The sequence below is a fragment of the Blennius ocellaris genome, assembly GCF_963422515.1.
Source record: "Blennius ocellaris genome assembly, chromosome: 10".
Classification (NCBI taxonomy): Eukaryota; Metazoa; Chordata; class Actinopteri; order Blenniiformes; family Blenniidae; genus Blennius; species Blennius ocellaris.
Window position 1 is genome coordinate 7,179,698 of NC_137659.1, and position 15,581 is coordinate 7,195,278.

At 43.3% G+C, this 15,581-nt stretch overlaps 2 protein-coding genes across 2 annotated transcripts; both read right to left on the reverse strand.

The window, feature by feature from the left end:
- Positions 1-2,658: 2,658 nt before the first annotated feature.
- bfsp2 (beaded filament structural protein 2, phakinin) lies at positions 2,659-8,440 on the reverse strand (the record flags this gene model as incomplete). Its single annotated transcript, XM_080502918.1, has 7 exons — positions 2,659-2,995; positions 4,836-5,077; positions 5,149-5,277; positions 5,353-5,514; positions 5,612-5,768; positions 6,969-7,051; positions 7,997-8,440. 7 exons carry the CDS (start codon positions 8,438-8,440, stop codon positions 2,902-2,904), a joined length of 1,311 nt encoding a protein of 436 aa, XP_080359044.1. The 3' UTR covers positions 2,659-2,901.
- Positions 8,441-12,655: 4,215 nt separating this feature from the next.
- Positions 12,656-14,720, reverse strand: ccr9a (chemokine (C-C motif) receptor 9a). The gene is made up of 2 exons (XM_080504035.1): positions 14,656-14,720; positions 12,656-14,492 (listed from the first exon to the last, which is right to left on the reverse strand). The coding sequence occupies exons 1-2, from the start codon at positions 14,704-14,706 to the stop codon at positions 13,425-13,427; spliced, it is 1,119 nt and encodes a 372-aa protein (XP_080360161.1). The 5' UTR covers positions 14,707-14,720; the 3' UTR covers positions 12,656-13,424.
- Between the last annotated feature and the right edge of the window lie 861 nt (positions 14,721-15,581).

The following is a 15,581-nucleotide window of genomic DNA, read 5'->3' on the forward strand; positions in this document are numbered from 1 at the left end:
GCCACGGGCACGTGAAGAAGAAGAAGAATCAAGAAACGGTAAACAATGAATGACTTCAAACCACTGAAACATGGTAAAATCCTGTTTAAAAAGCAGAATAATCCCTGCGGGGCCACGGCTGAGTCTTTCCTGATGGAGGAAAGTCCACAGCAGCAGGTTCAGTAGAACGCTTTGTCCTCGACATGCCTACAGCCCCAAGTGTTCACTTTCATTTTACCTGCTTGGTTATGGGAGATCCGACTCAACAAAGAAGAATGTAGTGTTCTGCTCAGATGTTTTTTTTTTTATTTTATTTTATTTTTTCATGTACATCCTCACACCTAAAGGCCAATCAATTGATTATATAACTTGTTGAATCAGTGAAAAAGTGACGTTTCTGGCTGCAGTGGCAGATTTAGGCTCTTGCAAAAGGTTTCTACTTCACCTCACACCGTTCAGCGACTCTCGACATTGAATTTATCCAAATGGTGGTGCATCTCTTCCACTCATTGCCTTTTCGTGCCTTTTTAAGAAAGTCCTGTTCATTCTGTTACAGCAGATTGCTCTCACTCATTGAGATTTATTCAGCTTCTGAACACTTTGATGAAACTTGTTCAGAACAAACTGCTGGAAGAGATTTCTGGCACTTTGCACATTGCAAAGTCTCGCTGCTCCTTATTGTCAAGAAAAAGAAACCCCTCGTTTATTGGTGCATTCAAGTTATCACAGATTGATATTTGTTTCTAAAACTCAAAAGAACAAGACCATTTCTGATGTGTGTTTTTAAGGTCAGTCATGCAAAGTGGGCCCATTTGGCCTTATTTCTGGGAATATATTTATATCGGTAATCAAGCTTCCCTCAGATCATGCTTATGTTGAGCATAGTGGAAACAGTTTCCTGGATGAGAGCAATCAGCTGCACTTTTTCAAAAAATTAAATCGCGTGTTGCTCCTTCCATACTTCAGTTCATTGTGTGTTAGCTGCATGTCAAACAGTAAATTATAATTCTAACTAGTGCAACACAGAATTCAGAAAACCTAATATAGTAAGAATAATATTTCCATTTAAAAGAACCATTTTCACAGCAACTCCCATCATCTTAAATCTTAATCATGTTTCAATTGTTTTCGAGATAATTTGAAAATAAAATAGCAAAACTATCAATTAAGGAGTTCAGCACATCGATTTCTTTTATTTCTATCGAAATTTCAGAGATTTTTATTATTTTCTGCGATATGTGGTTATTGTTCTGTCTAAAGTCCAGTGATGAGCTACTTTCACATCGCAGCAGTTAAAGTACTTTTTAGAACTGAGAGCTTTCATATCCAGTTTCAGTGTCATTTGTGGGCAGAAAACGCTGTTGAGTGATGGTTTTCACTTTGTTCGACCTCTGCATGCTTCTTAATGCTTAATGTTTGGACAGTGTGAGATCATAAAATTAAGAAAGTGTCCTCAATACAGTAAGAAAACAATCCATACAAGTCCATACATACATGTGTAAAACCTGCAGAATAGTAGTATAGGTGTCTGAGCCCGTCACTATAATTCACACCCAAACTCAGATTTTGTGGGAAAAGTCCTGCTGTGGTATGGAGATCGTCGGCCTCCTCCCAGTTTGTTAAAGTTGTGGCTGTCTGTTGGAGTTAATCCCAGAGAGGAGATGTTTCCCCGTCCTTTTGAGCCGTTAAAAGCCTAAAACATCCTCAAAGTCCTGCCCGATGAAGGTATCCTAGTAAACACTTGGGGCTGTGTTTTTCCAGTTTCTCGAAGTTTGTTTTTGACGTCTGGCTCCAGTTTGCTGCTGTTTCTTCAGATCGCCTCAGAAATCTGATTAGAAAAGTTTCCGGAGCTTTCGCCCAGGTCACACGGTCTTCCACTGCAGGTCCATGAGAGCCGGTTGAAAGCTCCAAAAAGAGGCTTTAAAAATATTTAAAAAAATAAAATGTGTGTGTTTACGTTGGATGATTTCACAGATCGTCATCTCTGATCGTTATTTTTATGGATTAATTTATGATTTATTTGATTTTCTTCTTTGTGGACCAATAAAGAGGAAGTTTCTAAACTCTGTCTCGTCGTTATTCAAGCGGACTTTTTCAAGAAAAGTTCATGAACAGCCAAGTAGGGAAAATAATCACTCAGAGAAGTGGGAATTTTCTGACCAGTAACCATCGGGGTTCCCAGGTGCTCTAACATGCACTGATTCAAATATCAAGACTAGAGTTTTTTCAGTTCTGCATATTCTGGTTTTGTTAATATGACATCTCCTGAACATCCTGGGCCAAATTCCTCAAAATATATCTCATATATATATATTTGAGATTATATATATATATATATATATAATCTCAAAACAGAAAGCACAGTGAGTGTGACTCCCATGATGCCTCACCTGGTCCTGAAGGTCTCTCATCCTCCATGTTGTATATATGACAGGTTTGATCTTTTTTTTTTTGTTACAGGTACACATCAAAAACATGCAAGAATTTCTCAAATTATTAATGTTTGTGATTAAACAACTGTGTCTAGTCAGATCAGAGTCTGACAATGTGTTGTACGCGTCAACATTTCTGGTGTTTAATAGTTGAACTCAGATGATCTGGTTCCACAAGCATCCAAATCAAAAAGCAGTCTCACTCAGGCTCACTCAGTCTCATTCAGGTTTATTCATACAGTCCCAAAACATCCAGTGTCACATTGCCTTGGTTGGTGAAGTCTGGTGGGAAAACAGAATCCAGAACCCGTCGGTCTGCACTGGGGGGGGGCACGCAGCTTCATGGAACCTCCTGAACTTCCTGCTGCTGCATTCTCTGAGCTTGGTTCACACCTGTACACCCCACCAGGGAGAAAAGCCCCCAGCAGAGACCAGCTCCACCTCACAGAGTCTCTGCTGGCTTTATGTTGACCACAGCCTCCACTAGAGGTTACTGTCCTGGGGGGTTGGAGGGGCCTTGAGCTTCAGTCCGGGGCTCTGGAGCGGCAGCGCCTACTTCAGGCTGTGAGTGCACAGCTGAATACCTGCACAGGGAGGACAATCTATCAACTCTAACGTGGTATTTAATACAATTCTTCACATACAGTAGACTTCCTATCAGTCCCATAGTGATGGACAGAGGCTCCATCTCCACCTCTGTTGTCTCCTGATATGAACTTTGGAAACTATTGACCATAGGAGCTCATTCCCAATCTAAAGAAGTCCACATTTTGCTTTATCCCAAAAACTTTACAATATATACCCACAATTTGATAAATATATGACCGAGATGACTTTCCCTGAAACATTTATTCTAGAAAGTTAATGATTCAATGGCGAGCCAGAATTGCATTATTGTGCATTTTCAATTAAATTAGTGATGGCCAAATGATGCTTCAAGAACCGCTGGCTTCATTTTTCTGAAGCCACACTATGGCGCTGTTGAAAGCACACTTATTTGCCAGGCTTTTAAGCCTGTCTTCAAACCAAGAGTGCCATCTGGTGGAGTGAGAAAATAGAAAAAGCGCTTCAGGAAGCTTCATTTGGACGTCACTAATATTAATAGATACACAAACGTTTAACTTGGATATTTTTCAACAAAAATCATTATTCTGTGATTGTTGATGTCAATACTGTATTTGGAACACAAAAAAGTACAACATGTTTATGTCAATATATCTACATTAGCTCTTGTCATTAATGTGTCTCTTTTGTTGTTGTTATTATTTATATGTTCTATTTTGGCTCTATGTGCATATGTGTAAATGTTGAATATATGTCAGTGTCTTTATCTTCACTTTTATTTAATTATTGCTCCCCCAACCCCCCCCCCCCCCCACAAACAAACAAACACATCCCCTATGTATATGCTGGACATTAAAATCAAAACCTGGGTGTAAACGTGGCCTCAGTGTAAAACTATGGAGAGAAGGATTAGAGGTGGCCACACTGTTATTGTTGTCTGGGCTATTTGAGTCATTTAAGACACAAACCTGCCTTCCTGCAACAGAGATAAAGGGTATCTTGAAATAATAAACAACAGGGGTTATTTTAACCCATTTCCTAAAGAAAACAAATGTCTCCTGTGGATTAAGCTGTGTCAGACCACACAAACTCAACAAAACATCTATAAACAAGGGTGTCTACATTTGTTCCAAAGTAAGGCAATGTCTTGTCGAGTCTTAGCTGCCATGTTCTTCCTTAAGCTTACCTGATAAAGGAGTTGCGATTGTCACTGAGGCAACAGAATACACAGCTTTTTCTGACGGCAGTGGTTCTTTGTCTTCTCCTGTGGTGTGTATTGCACGTTGCCACTGACTACGCCCTGCCATTTGCTAAAGTTGGAATCAGTCCGAACATCTGAAATAGCTCCACAAACAGTTTTTTCTACAGTTACTTCTCTCTGTTGTTCTTCGCTGAGGTAAAAACATGCAGTCAGCTGCTTGTCTAAGTTCGCAACATTAACTAAGGGGTGCAGTCGAATCCTTGTGCACCATATTTCTTTTTTAATGATAAAACCACAATCATTTGCCTCAAAATCACTATAGAGTAACTTTTTAACCTTTTGTCACATGATCAATGCATTTGGTAATTGTTATTTCATAATCTTGGGACTGCTGACTGGAATCATCTCATAAGATTCTTTCCCTGGACCTCCCTAAAGATTACCTGGCTCTGAATGGACTGTGATTTTTAATTTTCCCAAACAGTCTCAGAAAGCTCGCTATGCGGATAAAGATATGACAATAAAAGCAAAAGGCAGTTTTCCATATCTGGTTTCTTTGGCAAGCACAAATCTAGTTCTGAGCTCCTCAGGGCAGACAAAGCTCAGGTTTTTAACCACCGTTCTAAATGCCGGTGTTGTTGGCTTTGCAGGCGACTCACAGTGTCTCAGCTGGCTGGAAGCGGCTCTCCTCTCCGTCCAGGATGCCATGGTACATGCCGATCTCCTGCTCCAGACGCTGCTTGTTGCTCAGCAGAGTGTCGTAGTCACGCCGCTGCTGCTCGATCTCGCCGCGGACATCAGACAGCTCCGCCTCCAGCTTGGCCACCACTGAGCCCAGGTTCTGCAGCTCCATGTCATGCCAGTGGCGAGCGTCGCCCAGCGAGTTCTCCAGACCGCGTTTCTACAGGACATCTTTGAGTTAGAGGCCAACGGAAACCAAGCAGCTCGCCAAACGTTGGACGTGCATCTCACCAGGGCTCTGATGGACTCTGTGTCGGCCTGCAGCCTTTGGATCTTACAGCCTGTGTCGCTACACTCTGACTTCAGCGACTCCACCTGCTCCTCCTCAGGACCCAGCCTTCTGCTCACAGACTGAGCCTCCTACAGACACAGTCACGGCTCAGACACGCCAACAGAAACAACAACGATGACACCAGACCAGGAGGGACACCTCACCTTACACTCCAGATAGCTGTCGGTCTCAGCTCGGCTCCTTTCCATAACTTTCTCCCAGTGGCTCCGGATGTAGGCCAGAATCTGGTCCAGGCTCGTCTCGATGGGGGCGTCAGGTTCATCCACCTCACGTCCCGCCATCTGATTGTAAAGGACGCGCACGTCCTGTAGGAGGAGAAGGTCCCTCATCTCTTTAGGAGGACATTACATTGCACAGAAGACAGGTGACCTGCGGATGTCAAACAATGCTTTCTGATGAGACCTGCTCGTGGTTTTGTTCCAGGCTGCGCAGCTCAGCCCTCATGTTCTCCATCTGCTCCTCAAGCTCCGCCTTCGTCAGGTTGGCCTCATCGATCACTTTGTAGAGAGAGCTGATCTCCTCCTCCACCGCCCTTCTGAAGGGCTGCTCATTCTCATACCTGAAGGGAGACGTACTCTTTACGACCCCGTCTCTTCTGCAGCGGCTACACATTCCTACACAGTGTTCACGATGGGGAACTTCTTCTCCAGCAATGATAAACGTACAGTGCTGCACCTTCTCCTCACGCAATGTGAGCCTCCTCCTCCTCCTCCTCCTTTTCCTTCAGTGGGAAATAGATGCTTTGTTTCCACTGCACAGTACAGCACAGCACGGTATGGCTTGGTAATGTGTACCCAGGCCTAAATCTGTTGTGTGGTTCCACCACAGAGAGTATAAATAAAATGTAGGTGGGGTTGTGATCGGCAACTTAACAACACTGGTACGTGACCTCATTACGTGACAGTAAACGCAGGACCAATGCGGAAAACATTTGGTGCAGCACTGCTCAGGCAGAATCGTGACCCTTCATTCTCTGTGACACAGCTTGGAAAACCTTCACCAGGGTGCTATTTGGGGCGCTGATATTGCAAAAAAACAAGTTAGAACAACCAGTCTGCACAAAGCAGCATATGCGACAACGGAAGGGTGTCGGTGTATGGCCAATGAGCTATTTAAATATTGCAGTTTGTCGAGAGCGACGATTGTCACAACCAATCAGCTACATTGTAGCTCCTCCTTATGGAACCCGAACCGAAGTGCTACATACCCCAACGGAGGGGTTACAAAACATGGTAACAGCTGAGTACAGTACTTTGCAGTGGAAACAAGGCTTGTCTCTCCTCATGCAGGCGGAACCCATATGACTGCAGTCCTAATCCTCCAAGGGGGATCATGCATCACTACACTTCCTCGTCCTGCAGGGGGAGCCACATACTTCTGCACTTCATTGTTATGCAAGGTGAGCTACACGTCTCCTCCATCAGGGTCAACCCTACTCCTCTTGCTGAAAAGGAAACCACACATCACAAGGACCTTTCTCCTGCAATAAGAACATAACATTACTTCATCCTCCTGCAGGACGAACGACACATCGCTCTGCTCTCTAATCATCCAGGGGAAACCACACATCACTTAATGATTTTTTTTTCTATTCTTTTGTTATATATGTGGATTACTGGTCTATCTATCTACAGTTTTTAGTTCCAGACACCCCTGGTTCAGATAAAAGCATCTGCTAAGTGAAATGATAAAAGTTTAATCTTCTCAAGGTTCCATGTTGAACAGATTGATGATGAGCCTGGAGGTGTTTGACCGCTACCTGTCTTTGAAGTCCTCTGCATTGGCCTGAACGTTTTCAGTCTGCAGCATCAGTCGAGCGTTATCCAGGATGGCTTCACTGACCTGCAGAAAGCACAGGAAAACACAGAACTCAAAGCAGATTGCTCTGATATAAACATAGCCGTGTGCTCTTCAGGAATTATACCATCCAACACAATCACATCGTCACGATCAGTTCTCTGGATACATGGTGATTGTATTTATTTTTTGAGACCTTTGTTGTTTTGAGTTCTTCTTGTTCATATTGGGTCTTTCTTTGTGTTTTTCCCCACAGTAGAAATCAAAATCAAGTGTGTGAATTTGGTTCAGGACAATAGATTGAGAATGAGGTTGAATGTGACTGTTATTGTTTATCTCCAGCCCCATTTACATGACAATGTTTTCAAGTGAAAACTCAAAACTTTTGCTGAGTTGTGGGTGTCTGTGGTTGAGGCCACTGAAAACACAACTTTTTGAAAACGATCTGACTCCGTCTCCATGGAGACAGCAGAAACTCTGCTACTGCACATGCACATCATGGCTATAGTAAATAGTTCTTCCTCACATGCGTGAGTCGATGGACAATAACAACGTTTGCCTCCAGAGTGTCATGACTCCCAGTCCATGTTCTCCTGGGACTTGGTAGTTTTATATTGAGAGTTCTGGAATAACAATCCAGCTTTATCAATTGTCCATATGAATGCACGTGTACTTGGCATTGTTCGTTTTTATACAGTATTGTTTTCTGTGTGCATGTGGGTCTAGTTTCATTACAAAAACAAACAACAGCACCCACTAGTGGCCCAACATGAAAACAATATGGCTTTCAGTTTTTCTGCTGTGTCCATGGAAACTAACATCTTTATCGAAACGGTTTTGTGTAAATATGAAAAGTTTTTGAAAAGAAAAACACAAAATCGATGCCTTTTCACTTGAAACGTCATGTAACTTTGTGTTTTCCCAGTCAATTATTACTTTCCCTTGCTCCCTGCTGGGGACCTGATGACACCACCACTTACTCCTCCTCACCTGTCTGTACACCTCCTCCCACTCCTTCCTGAGAGGCCCCCAGGCCCCAGCACTGGAGGCCTTGCGGTCCAGGCACAGTCGAATCTGCTCCTCCAGCTGCTGGTTCAGCTGTTCCAGCGCTCTCACTTTGTCACGGTACTCCATCAGACAAGTGTTGAGGCCGGCCGCCGTCGCCCCGTGAGCCGCCGCCCGCTCTCCGGCCCGGGGCAGCACCGGAGCCGCAGTGCTCCTCATCCCCTGTAGGAACACGCTGCTGATGCCCAGAGCCCTGCGGGACACCCGCGTGCCAAGTCCAGAGGCAACACCCACTGGGGGGGCAGGGCCTACAAAAACCCCACGGGGGGCAGTGGTGCTGGCTGCGCCCATCCTCCCACATGAGGTGGGTGGCGGGCGCTCCGTGGACGTCTGTCCCAGGAAGGATGAACGGCGTCGGGGCAGAGGCATGACGCTCAGTAGGTCCCAGTGTCAAACCGCTCAGAGCTGCTCAGGGCTGGGCTTTATGGGAGGGCAGAGTTCTGGAAACATGGCCGCCTTTGTTCAGGCGCCGTTTGTGTCCCAAGTCTTTGTCCTGCTGGAAACACTGAGTGTTATTGAGCTGCATCAGCAGAGACAGCAGGGAGAGCGGTCAGGAAGAGTCCTGAAGCAGGTGACCTGCACACACACACACATGTTAAATACACAGAACACACACTCCAGTGATCACACACAGCTGGCTGCGCTCAAACAAACCTTATGTTATTCCTAAGGTTTCATCTTTCACGTCATGGGGAACTGCCAAAAATATAATTTTGAAAAACCCCATTACAACTCATAACTCCAACTCCACGTCAATAGAAATAACTTCTTGGGGTTTTTTTTTTTAATAGGTTTTCTTTTTTGGGGGTCAGAAATTTTTCTGAATCATAAAATGAACTGCCAAGTCTGAGAGGTTAAATCAACTTCCAAAGGTGAATATTTGGGTTAGGGTTAGGGTTAGGTGTTAAGACCAAGGCTCTGTGGAGAGTGTACTTCATCACTTCCAGGTCCTCTGATTGTCCCTTATGCTGAAGGTAGTTTTCAACAAATACTTTTTTATATATTCAGGGTTAATGTAGGTTTCATTATAAGCCAGTCATTTCTGCTGCTCTGGTTGGGGTTAAGGGAGAGATGGAGAGAAAAAGATAAAACAGACAGACAGACAGATTGGATTCATACCTTGGTTTTGGCAACACCAGCAAGAAGCAACAGTCATCAGAAAGTTTAGAGATGTGTCATCGCACAAACATTGCTAGTCTACTAACCTGAAAGATGAAACTAATCTAACTGTCAAACTATGTCGCACCACGAACTCCTCAACCACAGAAATGGAGATACGCTCAGCCAAAGTCTGTTGACGAGTTGATTTGACAGGCGCTTTGCTATCACCATGACAACAGCAACAGATTTATGAGCTGGAAATCCCTGAAGAGTCTGTTCAGGTGAAAGTCTTCAGATTTATCATCTGCACGTTGAATCTCAGCAGGAACTGCTGACGGTGGGACAGGAAGTGGGTAAAACCTCTGCAGTGGCTGGAAGTTGTCAAAAGTTTCCAGCAGATGCAGCAGACAGCAGTCTGTCCTCAATCTTTTTTTTAAAGTCTGCAGATTTTTATTTTTGGTCTGAAGTTTTCTGTTTCAGTTTTTAAACACTAATGCAACCTCAGCATTTCTGACAGAGTAATGGACTCATGAGGTTTCTCAATGCATGAAGATTTCTGTTGCAGTGTAGTGTCTCTGGATGTTTTCGATATAGTTTTCTCAAGGGATCTGACAATTGTATTGAGTTTTCTAGTGGTGTAAATTGTTGTCAAGGTTTCTGATGGCATACAGTTTTTGTAAGGTTTTTGATGACTGTTTCTGATCATGGGAAGAGTTTCTAAAGCACTTTAACAGTCTGAACTGTACTGACTTATTCTGTATTAACCTAACTAACTTAGCTTAAGTTAATTAACTAGGTTAAGTTTGAAGAATTTGATTCATTTAGATGTTACTAATTGAAGCAATTCAGTTAAGCTGGTCGCACTATTTTCATTTTTTCACACCTTTGTGGGCGATTCTGGTTTGAACAAAGAGGCCAGACAAAAAAACTCAACCCTCCACTCCACTTTCCAACTGTAGATTTTCAAGCCTGTTTCAACTGAAGTCCAACATCAATATCTAAGTTTTATTTAAAGGGTTTCTAAAGGACTCTGGCAGCCTTAAGGGGTCTGGCTTATGCTCAAGGGCTTCGCTGTGAAAAATAGTCAGTCAGTGCGAGTACTGTGAGAGTATACAAGGAGAACAAATAATCATTCCACCATTTATCAATATGCTTGACTTTATACTAGATATTATGTGCAAATTAACTTGTCAGGAGAATGATAGAACATCGAGGAGCAAATAATCAAAGACCCAAGCCATTTTGTTCAGGAGAAAGAGGGAGATTTCCAATACCCCCCCCCCCCCCCCATGTGAATTATAAACTTATTCCTATGCCCTTGGCGACAAGTGTGTGTGTAATCGTCCAGACTTCAAATCCACTTAGTCAAAGCTGCTGCTCATGTCTTTACTTCCTGTTTGTGTTGGGTACTCTCATAGTCTCCTGTTGCTGATTCATTCTTTGGATTAACTCTCCTCGTGTTTTTTGGTTTTAGAAGGGACATTAACTCTGACTTGTGTGGATACTTCACAATACTTGTGTGAGACAAAGAGGGCCACAGTTTGATTCTGGGTAAAATATGAATATTTCCACATGTGTAAAGGGTCACAACTCATCACATGAAGACTGAAGTCATTGGAGAATGTTGCGATATATTCAAAATTTTTAAGAAATATGGTTCTCTGTAATAATAAGTATGAAACGTTTTATTCTTACAAATTTTCTTTTAGCCATAATTAGATTAATATGCACTTTTTAAAGCTATTTTGTAAATGGAGGATATCCATTAATTTAAAGCTAATCCTGGTGTGTCGCATCAAGGACAGATCATTCTGGATAATTTATTTATTTTTTATTTTATTTCCTGTAGCACTCCTTGAACACCAACAACAACAACGGGTCGGCATTTATCATGTATGCACCCATTTCTTTATTTTAACAAACCCCTAGCACAAAACCAACGCTTATCATTTTCACTCACCTGCTTTTTCATTAATTAAATAGCTTCCTTTGGCACCTCTCAACCACGCAAAAAACTTTACTAAATCTGACATCCTCGGTCTGCGTATGGCTCATCTGCATGCCTCAAAGTCACTCGCAGTCAGAAATATGTCTGAATTCTGAGTTAATAGTTTGTACTCTGTTGTTTTTTTTCATAGTGGCCTTCATCCTCTTCCGTATATACCACACCATACCATACTATAGAATACCACGCATTAGTCCTGTGATGAAATCACACTGGTTCATGATATATGCTATTTTCACCCAGTGTTGTTGTTGAACTTGGATAAATCTGGAGCAAAATATGGAAGGAAGGATCGACATTTGGGCACATTTAAGATTGTTTATTAGTAGACTTTTCTGAAATCTATTGACATGATATGGAAGTTTTGGGTATGTTGGGGCATTATTTATTTATTTACTTATTTTGGGGGGGTATGCTTTGGTTTGCTCTGCTATGTTTATTTGTTCTGTTTTTTTTAAATCATTATTATTATTTGTTTTTGTTGTTTCGAATAGTTTCATTTGTGCCCACATGTCCGAAATAAACTTTTCAATTCAGTTCAATTCAATTGTCCTTTATTCAGCAGACTTCCACTTCACCCAGTCTCCCTGCCTTCTACCGAGTTGGTCCTCCCATGTCTCGACCTCCTGGTTGTGGTGTTCTGACCAGAGGGTGACCTGCCCGGACTTCACTGCCCTTCATTTGTCTGTCTCTCAGCCTGACTCTATCAATCCTTCCTGATTTTCACTTCTCTTTATGTCACATTTTGTTTTTGACCTGCAGAAAATATCAAACCACAGATCTGAGGTCAACTTCTGCATTCTGGGCCGATTGGCATCACAGCTGACATCGGAGAGTAAACACAGACGTTCCAGTCATGTGAAATACGCATCTGCCCAAACATAATCCGGAGAGTTATAAATATTCTTCTTCATTTGTGTATGAGTTTGCCTGAAACTAGTGGAGTAGGAGAATTTTGGTGTAAGACACATGAGAATGAATGGGAAGAGAAAGAAAGGGGACTGATGATCAGTAGGAGGCTTTTGAGCCAAGAAGAAGATACACACACTGTTCTCAGCACCGATAATTATAGTACTCCATCTAAAAAAATGTGCTATAATGACTGTGAGAAGCTGCATACTTTATTTACAACCCCCCCACACAATGTGCACGCCTTCCAACCTCTTTGTGGAAAAGTTTGTTCTCTGTGATGAGACTGAATACTGTAAATTAACTTTTGTACGTCTAATTTCTGCTCTTCGGTGAATCGTGAGTTTCTCTTGTGGAGGTGCGACCTGTCAGACCGGCTGTAAACACAGCAAGAGGAGGTTCGGTCTGCTTCATATCATCTGATGCTCTTCAGCAGTAAACAGGACGTGAGGAGGAAGGATGTGAAGAGTGGAGGGTGACAAGGCTCCATCAACTTCCTCCTGTTTTTCACGCAATCAAAAGCGGTGAACATGTCTTTGCTCTCACTTTATTGTTTATGACAGAAGACACATATATATAAAAAAGACATTACATTCAGGTTGTGAGGTACACATAAAGACATGTCTGTATTTACAATCAAGAGCTCTGTGTACACCATTTGGTTGTGTCAATAGACGCAGCCTTCTGTAGCAGGACTGAGGACCTTGTAGTCTGACAGTAACAACAATAAGCAGCAAACATTCATCATGTTTCTGGCTCAGTTTCAGACGATGAGGCAATAAGCAGTCAAGTGACCGACGGGCCCGAATAACAGCAGCTAACACCACACAACTGTCGTATGGAAAAAGCTGTACATTCACTGTACAGGAAAACATTCAAGTAAAGTCGTCATCATCTTGAAAAGTACCGGGATGACCTGAGAAGATTCCAGAAAACGTGAAACTCCTGGAAGAACTCTGGAAATTATTCTGGAAAACAAGGATGTGCGATGATAGATACGCATTAAGAAGGCTGTACAAGTCTAAGTTTAATTTCTTAACATTTTTTTTCTCTTAATTTGCACTTGATCTTGACAGATTCTCAGATCATTCAGAGATCTTGACAGATCTCTGAATGTTGTCTTAAAAACTCTGCAGTATTTTCACGGCAGGCTTTAACTTTCAATCTGTCTCAATTTTGCTCTTGCTGTCCTGTTGAATGCTTTTGAGGATCTTCAGGATCTGGAGCTCAACAGAAGCAGCAACATCTGTCTCCTGAAGACAGACTGGATGAAACTCAGTAGCTGTGAGTCAAACTGCTACAGCACAAACAGGAAGTCCCTTCAGTGTGTGTGTGAGTCTACAGCGACAGCGCTTGGGAGGTGTCGCTGTCAGACATCACTGTCAGCCGGGTGGAGCTCAGGGGCATCTTGCTGAGTTTGGACGTTTGACACTTGTTGGCTTTCTGTTGGCAGCGGCAGCAGCTTAAGAGCTGCAGCATGTCGTGGCGGAATCGAACACCGACAAACACGTACAAGAAGGGGTTCAGGCAGGCGTGCAGGTAAGCCAGACTCTTCAGCACTTGCCCTGCCTTGTCGAAGGCCTTCACGCTGTCGCAGTTCGTTATGGTCATGTTGGTGGCTTGCATTGCCTCCACGATGAGCATGCTGTTGTAGGGCAGCTGCGACACCACGAACGCCACGACCACCGCCAGGATCACGCGCATGGCTTTGTGCTTCTCGAAGCTGCGAGTCTTGAGCAGCTTGGTGACGATGACGGCGTAGCAGTAGGCCATGACGATGAAGGGCAGACAGAAGCCCATGCTCACCTGCAGCGACAGCACAATGATCTTGGTGACGTTACCCATGTGAGACGGGAACACCATCCTGCAGTATTCCTGGGACTCCACCTTGGTAGGCATAGCGTACACAAACTCGGGTGTGGCCAGCGCCATGGAGAAAAGCCACACCACCCCGCACACGAAGCGGCTGTAACGCAGGCGCTCCCACCGAGAGTTGTGCGCTTTGGTGGTCTGCACGATGACGATGTAGCGGTCGACGCTGATGCAGGTGAGCAGCAGCATGCTGCTGAACAGGTTCACCTTGTAGAGGGCGGAGTTTATCTTGCAGAGGACGGGGCCGAACATCCAGCTGAAGGACGCCTCGGCCGCCCACAGCGGCAGCGTGACCAGGAACAACAGGTCCGCCACCGCCAGGTTCAGCAGGTACATGTCCGTCATCGTCTTCAGCCGGCGGCGGACGTGCATGTAGATCCACACCACGGCCAGGTTCCCCACCCCGCCCACCAGGGCGATCAGCCAGAAGAGCGGCGGCTCGTAGAGACTCCTGAACTCACGCACAGCTGAACGGTCACACATGAGGTCGGGGATTTCGTAATAGTCGTCATCAGTGGTGAAGGAGGATAGATCCTGAAACGAAGGGACAGCGGAGATGATGAACACTCACAGAAACACAAAAGCACATCTCAAAACATTTGAACACACTTCTATGCAGCTGTGCACTACTTCTGTAATCAATTAATGAACAAATAATGATTTGTAGTAATATTTTGAATTATTTATAAATTGTTACCTCTATGGTGGTCGTCGCTGTCATTAGTTCTTCCATGGTGCTCACGTTCATATTGATGAGATGAGTATTGACCTTTAGGACATAAACATAAACATGTTGAGTACAGTAGTTGTAAAGACATTAAGGAACGCCTCCCCTTCTTCCCCCTCCTCTTCCTACTCCCCTCACGTGTCGTACAGCGTGTCACTTATGTCCCCATGTGTGTTGCATCACTTTCCCGCAATTTTTTTTCGCTTGCTTTGGACCGTATAGAAAATGGCAGCAACTGTTTTTAAAAGGTCAAAATAAGTTCTTCATATTCATTAATCCACATGTTTCTGTTTACTGGCAAACATCCAGGTGTTGATTTGGAGGCGTTGATGGATCTTTAACAGCTGAAGTTGAAAGAGTACTGAAAGTCCAGCTGTTATTACAAACACAGATACAACCACAACTGATGGAAAATACTCATGTGATAGTGAAAAGGACTCTAAAATTACTCATAGTGTCTTCATATTGCATTGTCAACACCTGCTCTCGATCAAAATATCTACTTTTGTTTTTTGGCACGTTTATCATTAAAAAACAAAGTGACACTATTTCAGTTTGCTTTGTCAACAGATGTAGATGGAAAGACCAAATTGTATCAGGTGAAAGTGAAATGTATTGCTTCAAATTATGCACACACTCTTATGTTTTAAAAGTAAAAAGTTAACTATGGTGTAATTTGTACATGTCTTTGGTTTTATGTTGCATCAATTTCTTTGTGGTTTTTGCACAACACTTGGTTTGTTACACACTTTCATCAAAATAAATGTTTCAGAGCCTCAAATGAAAAGCAAGCAGCATGACATTAAGTTTTGTCTGAATAAATCAGTGCAGCAAGTTTATTCTAAAGGCAGCTCTTCCTTTATGTATTGTCCTGCAGTTCAGATGCATGTGTGGAA